The 8,144-nt window shown below is 44.9% G+C and overlaps 1 protein-coding gene across 1 annotated transcript in view; it reads right to left on the reverse strand.

Annotated features, from left to right (window-relative positions):
• ESR1 (estrogen receptor 1) overlaps nt 1–6,516 on the reverse strand; it is a 200,651-nt gene extending 194,135 nt beyond the window's left edge. Inside the window, exon 1 of the mRNA XM_044422667.1 lies at nt 6,484–6,516. Within this exon, the coding sequence (XP_044278602.1) occupies nt 6,484–6,490 (7 nt within the window). The 5' untranslated portion in view covers nt 6,491–6,516. The remainder of the gene's footprint in view (nt 1–6,483) is intronic.
• Between the last annotated feature and the right edge of the window lie 1,628 nt (nt 6,517–8,144).

Raw genomic sequence — 8,144 nt, forward strand, 5'->3', positions numbered from 1 at the left:
ACATCGCCCTGCCAACAAAAGTTTGCATAGTCAAAACTATGGTTTTCCCACTTGTAATGCATGGCTGTGAGAGCTGGACCATAAGGAAGGCTGAGCACCAAAGAACTGATGCTTTTGAATTGTGGTGTTGGAGGAGACTCCCGCGAATCCCTTGGACTGCAAAGAGATCAAATCAGTCAATCCTAAAGGAGATCAACCCTGACTGCTTTTTAGAAGGCCAGATACTGAAGATGACGCTCAAATACTTTGACCACCTAATGAGAAGGAAGGACTCACTTGTGAAGACCCTAATGCTGCGAACAATTGAAGGCAAAAGGAGAAGGAGATGGCAAAGGTTGAGGTGGCTGGATGGGGTCACTGGAAAGGTGGCTGTGGGGTTGGGTGGACTCCAGGGGATGGTGGATGACAGGAGAACCTGGAGGAATGTTGGCCATGGAATCATGAAGAGTCTAATGCGACTTTGCAACTGAACAACAACATAAGGAGATCAAACAAATTCATGGAGAAGAAGCCTATCAATGCCTGCTAGTTCTGATGGCCTTATGCCACCTCCAGTATCAGAGTCAGTGTGCCTATATTCACCAGTTACTGGGGAACGTTGGCCAAAGGGCGCTGTTGCACTCATATCCTGCTTGTGGGATCCTGTGTGTACTTGGTTTGGCTAGAAGGCTGAAGCAGGTGGACCACTGACCTGTCAAGGTGCCATTTCTTATGTTCTTTAGGCCCACCCCCTGGTGGGGGCCTGCTAACAAGCACCTCCTGGGGTTCCTCCTCCTCCTCCTCACCATTCTAACTTGTTCATTCACCTGCTTCTCAGTCCGGTTCAGCCAATAGCGGTGGGAGGAAAGAGGAAGCATAGGTGCTCCCTGTCTGTCCCCATGGCAAGCAAGCAATCAGAAAGAGGATGAAGAGTGACATCAGCTGGTAACAATGGCTATGTGAAGGTAGACTCACTGAAGGAGTGGACCCAATGAGGATGTTCTGCCCAAGGTCCTCAAAAATGTAGAGTAGCACCACCTGTGTACGTAGAGTGCTACATGCAGGGGCTTGCACATGCTCAGGGACCTAACTGTGCAAGCTTCTGGCATACACTGAATCCCATTTGCACAGTGGTCTAGACATGTGAGCTTCCCTGCTGCTGATCTCCAGGACAAACACACAGGTTACTGAGGTAGTATTAGGAAGCTGCACAACTTCAGGGCCAGCAGTTCAGTTTGTCCCTTTATCACAAAGGCTGATTAACCTGAGATTAATTTGTGAGAGGGGCTACTGATACTACACATTTCTCCTCTTCCTCACCGTTGTAACTTGTTCATTCACCTGCTTCTCACTCCATCTGTTTTAAAATAAACTCAGACATAACCTCATAAAATCAGACACTTGGAAATTATTGTTCATATCTCAGTGCAAATGTTGACCAGTTGATTTAAATATCCTAGCTGAAACGCATTCATACACATTTTTAAACCCAACCTCTTCTAACAAAATGACAAGATCTGCCCTTTCTATGTTGTTATGTGTAGGCATAGATGTTATATTCTACCAAAAAGCATTTTTTCCAGTCAGTAAATGTCTGAATCATACAGTAAATAAAGTATTGCATAAAATAATTAATTAATTAATTAATTAATTAGAGAGGGTGAATTGAACCTAGTCCTGAATGGGGTTGCACTCTCTCTTAGGGACAAGGTCCGCAGCCTGGGAGTGCTCCTCGACCCGGAGCTTTCATTGGAAGCTCAGGTGACAGCAGTGGCGAGGAGCGCCTTCCTTCAGCTTCGGCTGATTCATCAGCTGCGCCCCTGCCTGGAGTACGACTGCCTGGCGACAGTGACACATGCGCTGGTGACTTCCCGCCTTGACTTCTGTAACACGCTCTACGTGGGGCTTCCCTTGAAGACGGTCCGGATACTTCAATTGGTTCAAAATAGAGCTGCCAGGCTGCTGACGAGGACTGGGCATTATGTTCACATGACTCCAGTCCTCCGTCAGCTTCACTGGCTTCCCATTGAAGTCCGGGCCCAATTCAAGGTGTTGGTGATGACCTATAAAGCCCTAAACGGCTTGGGTCCTGGTTACCTGAAGGAGCGCTTACACCCATATACGCCCGCCCGCCCCCTGAGATCTGCGGGAGAGGCCCTTCTCCGGGAACCCTCCATGAAAGAAATTAGGAGGGTCGGTACTCGGAGGAGGGCTTTCTCTGCGGTGGCACCCAATCTATGGAATGCGCTCCCCAGAGAGGTCCGCCTGGCGCCGTCGTTATTTGTTTTTCGGCGCCAGGCGAAGACCTTTTTATTTAAGCGTCATTTTAATTGTTAATATTATTGCTTATTTTATCTGGCCAGGGCGACTTATTTTATATTGTTATTTCTTGTATTTTAATTTTGTCTTGTGAGCCGCCCCGAGACTTCGGTGAATGGGGCGGCATAGAAATGTTTTAATAAATAAATAAATAAATAATGCAGATATTTTACCCCACCTGATCTCACCTGCCCTCGTATTTGCTTCTCATTTTCACATGAAGTAATTAAAGGGTAGGTTTTCCTCCTATTCCTCTTATGCATATCTGCAGAAGCATAATCACAACAGAGCAAAGCTGAAATGGTGTTTCTTCTGTTTGGTCTCAACAGAAATGCTTTATGCCTATGGTCATAGGAGAGGCCAGGAAACTCTGGAAGCTGCAGAAAAAGTACTTTGTTATTTAGTACTTGTTTTTAGGATAATCATGGTTCTATCTTGCTATTTCATGGCTTCATTTTCTTGCTGGTCTGTTTCCCTGCTCTGTATTTTATATTAATTGGATGTTATGCTGATATTGATGTTATAGTTTTAATATTATTGTGGTTCTATGGCTATCTTGTGGTTCCTGTTTCTTGTGAGCCACCCAGAGAGCCCCTGGCCATGGGGCAGCATACAAATACAATCAATCAATCAATGGGGTGGACAGCCGCAGTGGATGGAGTCCAAGAAGCCCTAGCCACAAATCACGACTTTTCCACTGAAAGTGTAATTACACCACTGGATAAAGTTCTGTATTGATCCACAACTTGATATATGTGAAGGCTGAATCTGCCTCAAGGCCTGCATAGTATGTTCAATAAGATATATCGCCCAAATACCCACCATCCATCTTGGAGTGCATCTCCCAGCATTCCTACCTCTTGGCCATGCTTGCTGGAATGAACAGGAGCTGACGTCCAAAATATGCGGAGGGCACAAGGTTGGGGAAGGTTGAAATATACCTTAGGGTGCAATCTGCTCATGTTTAGGCAGACAAAAATTCCCAACCAGTATGACTGACTGGAGAATTCAGGCAGTAGCAGGGTTTTTTCTGTCCAAATGCAATGGATCCTTAATATATTAGGAAATACATGTTTTAGAGTATGTAGCCTTACTAAAACCACTTTTCAGCATTGGAGGCTTCAGTTCTGTCACACTCTGGATTAGGTGAATCCCTGCCCAAATCCTTTACCTTCCACAACCAGCTTTTACCAGCTTTCTTATCATTTTTCCATTTAACAAGGTATCTATTAAAATGACACTCAAGAACACACACACACTGCTATTAAGAGGCAGTGTGCCTTTTAAGAGCAAGAGCTGGTGGTATATGGCAGAGGGATGTCTGTAAGAAGTCTTTTTCTCTGCAGAAATCTGCCCAGCCTCAGTTGGGAAGACTAAACTAGGTCAAAGAAAGGTCAAACAGAATCAGTGTGTCCGAAGGCCTACAATGATGTGTTCTGACACACCTCAGTTGGCAATTGTGGGGCCATAGCCAAAAAAGCTCATTCTCTCGAGTTCACCAATGTCGTCCTTCTCATGGGTGAGAACCTCTACATGATATGGGTTAAAGTGGCCCTTCAAATATCTTATACCCCAACTAACACTCTGGTGCTTAAAGCCAACACTTTCAAATTGGGCTCAGTTTGAGCGCAAACAGCTATTTAAAACTGGGCTCAAAGAGTAGCAACAGTTAGCTGGGGACATGTCCAATGGTATGGCTGTCAGACTGCTACAAATAGTCAAGCAGCTGCATTCCACACCGGCTGAAGTTTCTAGGCCACCATCATAGGCAGCCCCATTTAGAGTGTATTACAAGAGTCTAGCATGGGCATCAGTAGTGCCCGGATAAATGAGGCCAGGTCCATTCTCACCTGGTGGGGGAGTGGGTGGAATACCAGCATAAGTCACTCAAAGACCCTCCTTGCACCACATCTCTCATAAAACAAACACACACAACAAACAAGCCACCATAAAATTATATGTAACATATCTATCAAAAGATAAAATAGAGCATCAACATCAATTTGTACAGAGGTAAACACTTCTTAGCCCACCATCGTGGATGGTCTTTACTGCCATTCTTCCACACGGAACATAACTTAATTGGTATGAAGACAGGTCTGCCTTGAGGTACTACACAGAACATGAGTCTCACAAGCTATGTTTTAGCCGCATTAGTGTTTCAGTGTCAAATGCAGAGGAATTAAGAGTATCATCCAGAGGAACATTTTGTGCAGTATTCTGATGCAAACCAGTAAAACCACAGCCTTTGGATGCTCAACTCTGAAACCTTCAAATTGCACTGATACTTGCAAGTATCTGGCACAGCTCCCATTGCCCTGGAACAGCAGAATGAGCCAGCCTTCATTAAAATCTATCCATACCAAATCTTCTTCTTCTGAGGCCTTGAGGGGCTTGCTGTTCAGTCAAATAAATGTCTTTGTCAGTCCTTAGCTTTCTGGAGCGACTTATACATATTAGTGAGTATCTTAGGGCATAATCAATTAGTCCTTCCTGGAAGCTTATTCCTAAGCATCTTGCCCATTCACATTTAAGGAGCTGAATAAGGCATACCCGTGTGTGGCACGTGACAGTGTTCTAACAGTGCCACATGGGAGCCATTCGAGCATCTTCTGTCTTTGCAATAGACTATTGAATGGACTACATTGTTCTCTCAACCATTCTGCTAGGCTACCCTAGGCATTTTTCCACTCCCCAATCATGCACAAACTGTTGAAATTCTTGATAGGCAAAGGGCATCTTATTGCTCATAACAATTCCTGGAATTCCATGATGAGCAAAGACAGCTTTAAGTTTAACCAGCACAGTTCTTTCAGTTTTGTCAAACTGAATTATCAAATTATCCAGAGTCAATATTTCTGGATAATTTGAAATATAATCAACCACAAGAAGCAAGGAGAGGGAACCATTTAAAAAAAATCTTATATCAAACTTCTTCCAAAGTAACCAAGGGATCTTGCGTGGTTTAAGTGACTCCTTCTGAATACTTGTAGCAAGCTGAGCAGAAGCAGAACAATTTCTCAGAATCATTAGACATAGCAGGTCAGGACAACTGCCTCCTTGGTTCTCTGATTACCCTAATGAGAGTCGTGACACTGACTGTTCCACAAACAGAGGATAAGTTGTCTTTGAGATACAGGAAAAACCACCTTGTCTCCCAAAACTCTGTTCTGGCTCCCCCTCTTTTTCATGATGACTGCCACTGGCTTGACAGGCAAAAGTCTGGTTAGCAGGCAGGCAGGCAGGCATCAGGCAGTGGCATCTGCTGCTCGTTGTGTTCAGCCTCACTATTGCCTGGGTCAGTAAGAGGGAGGAGGCGAACGAGCAGATTGCAGTGGTGAAAAGGAAGAGCAGCTCCTGGGGACTGTCATGAGCGGAGGCTCTCATATCCAGTAGGAGTCCTTAAAAGCTGCCAAATCATGCTTGAGCTCATTTATGAGCTCATGCCCATAAATTCCCAACCCCAAGTCAAGCTGTTGGCTTGACCCCATGAAACCCCATATGGCCTGGGACTGTTGAATTACCAGATTAAGCATGTCTCCTGGTATGAACCTATGGTATGCTCTTCTGAGTGCCTCCTTCAGTAATCATTCAGAAGATAGCAAGTGTGAGAGCCTTTTTGGCATCTCCCTTCACTCCACCAGAGTGGAACGCTTCCTCCACCTAGACCTGCCTAGCATCAACACTGTCCTCTTCTCAGCCGCAGGTTAAGTCCTCTCACCATTACTAGGAGGGATGCAAGGCGGCATCGTGGGTTAAAGCATTGAGCCACTGGGCTCGCTGATCAGAAAGCCAGCAGTTTGAACCTGTGCAGCAGGGTGAGCCCCCATCGCCTTGTCCCAGCTTCTGCCCACCCAGCAGTTCAAAAGCGTGTAAAATCATGAGTAGCTAAACAGCTGGGGAGCTAGTGACCTGCCCTGAAACAAGAAGAGCGGTCAGTGATGGTCCTGCAACAGCAGCAGTGGAGGAGGCAGAGAAAGACCCTGGGAGATGCCGACACTCCGGCAGATTAATGCTAGCTGCTTTGTGTGGGAACTAGTTCACCCCCAGTGGTGCACCACGGATAGTGCATAAGCATGACCTGAAGAGTTAGCAATCTTAGGTGGACAAACTACTCTGTACAAGCAGTCTAGACTTCCTGGCTAAATTGTACCAACACCACAGGAAACAAATAAAAACCATTACCAGGCATTTGATGTGATGTGATGGGCTCTTTCATGCATCAGCTGAATCCTGTCCGCCTCTGTCCCAGTCACAACCATGGCTCAGGTTAGCTCAGTTATGAGCAACATTGTCTGCAAAAAGTCCCACAAATCATTATGGAAGACTTTCAAGAATTCAAGCTGTTATACCCTTGCTTGAACCCTTAAAAGTATAGCGAGGAGACGTTTTACTACAAAGCAAGCAAGCAAACATTCTTTCAACCACAAACAATTTTCACAGGTAGGTTGAGCCATAATAAGATTTAAGTACCTACCACAATAGCTTGAAGGAATGGTACTCAAACATGGTACAAAAAGCCTGCAGTGAAGAAACTGCCCTCTTAGTGTACAGCCTTTTACATTTCATAGAGTCTTTTTTTACCAAACAAAAATGAGAGGCAACTGTAAGAGCTGCACATAATGCTCACTTCAGGACAGTAAAGGACTGTTGTGTTTGCTTGTTTTTGGTATGTCAGAACCAGACCATAGACTGGTTTTAAACAAGCAGTGTAGGAGGACTTGTTTGCATTAGTTAAGCCCTGAACTTATTTGAATTTAACTGGGAAGTTGTAGGACTGAAGCAGACATAAGCTGCATTGAGAGGCCATGATGAACCATGATTTATCATGATAAAAACAAACCTAGCTCCCCATCATACCTCAGAAAGCTTTCATGCTTTCTCCCCCTCTCCCACAGCCCCAATAGGAAATTGGAAGTTTTCATTTCCTATTACAGTTAGCCATAGTTTAGCATTACATCTAAATCCCAAACTGTAGTTAACTGTAACTATGGTTTTCGAAGGCCTCATAAACCATGGTCAAGATTAATCTGTAGGATATTAAACCATGGTTAGATCTAGCAGCTAAGGGCCACTCAGTGTGCTGGGCCCAACAAAACATTAAGGCATGTCCAGGGCAGGCATGAACAGTGGTTCCAACCAGAGCCAGTGGCCTTGGAAGCTACCCAAGGAGACCAGGTGCTGATGCCGGCTTTGCAGTCACATTGGCCTCCTGTCCCATGAATCCAGCAGGCACCTAGCAGGGCTCTGCAGCTCCAGCAAATGGTCAGAAGAGGGTTTCATGAGCAAACTTATTCTGAGTCCAATTTATACTAAATTGGAAGTGGAGACAAAATATAACCACACATAACAAAAAGAAAGGACACAAAACATAGCTGCATGTGTTCCTCTCATATCAACCTGCCTGCACCTTAGATTCTGGTGGAGAGGCCTTCTTCTGTGTCCCATAATGGAATCACAGTTGACAGGGATGATAGGAAGAGCCTTCTTTGTGGCTGAACCTAAACTGTAAAATGGTGACTGCATTTCAGTCACTTGTGGATGCACAAAAAAGAGGACACCTATTTCATAAACCACATATGGATAGAAACAAGTATTATCGTTTAAATAAAAATCAGTAGATTTCACCCTGGTGGGAAAGATGGTGACTAGGTGATTGGTGTGCCTTGCTCAGTCGGCTCTCCAGGTACTCTTTAGGGCCCCTTCAAGGTCCAGCTCTTTCTTCAGATGCTTCCTTATCTTTAAACCTGGCATGGTCTGAATACCCCTTCAGACATAAAGCATGCTTTTAAATGGAGGATGGTCCTCTGGCAGACCTTCAAATAGAGGATGGTCTTCTATGAAAG

This window comes from Varanus komodoensis, unplaced genomic scaffold, assembly GCF_004798865.1.
Source record: "Varanus komodoensis strain SLA01 unplaced genomic scaffold, ASM479886v1 scaffold1, whole genome shotgun sequence".
Taxonomy (NCBI): Eukaryota; Metazoa; Chordata; class Lepidosauria; order Squamata; family Varanidae; genus Varanus; species Varanus komodoensis.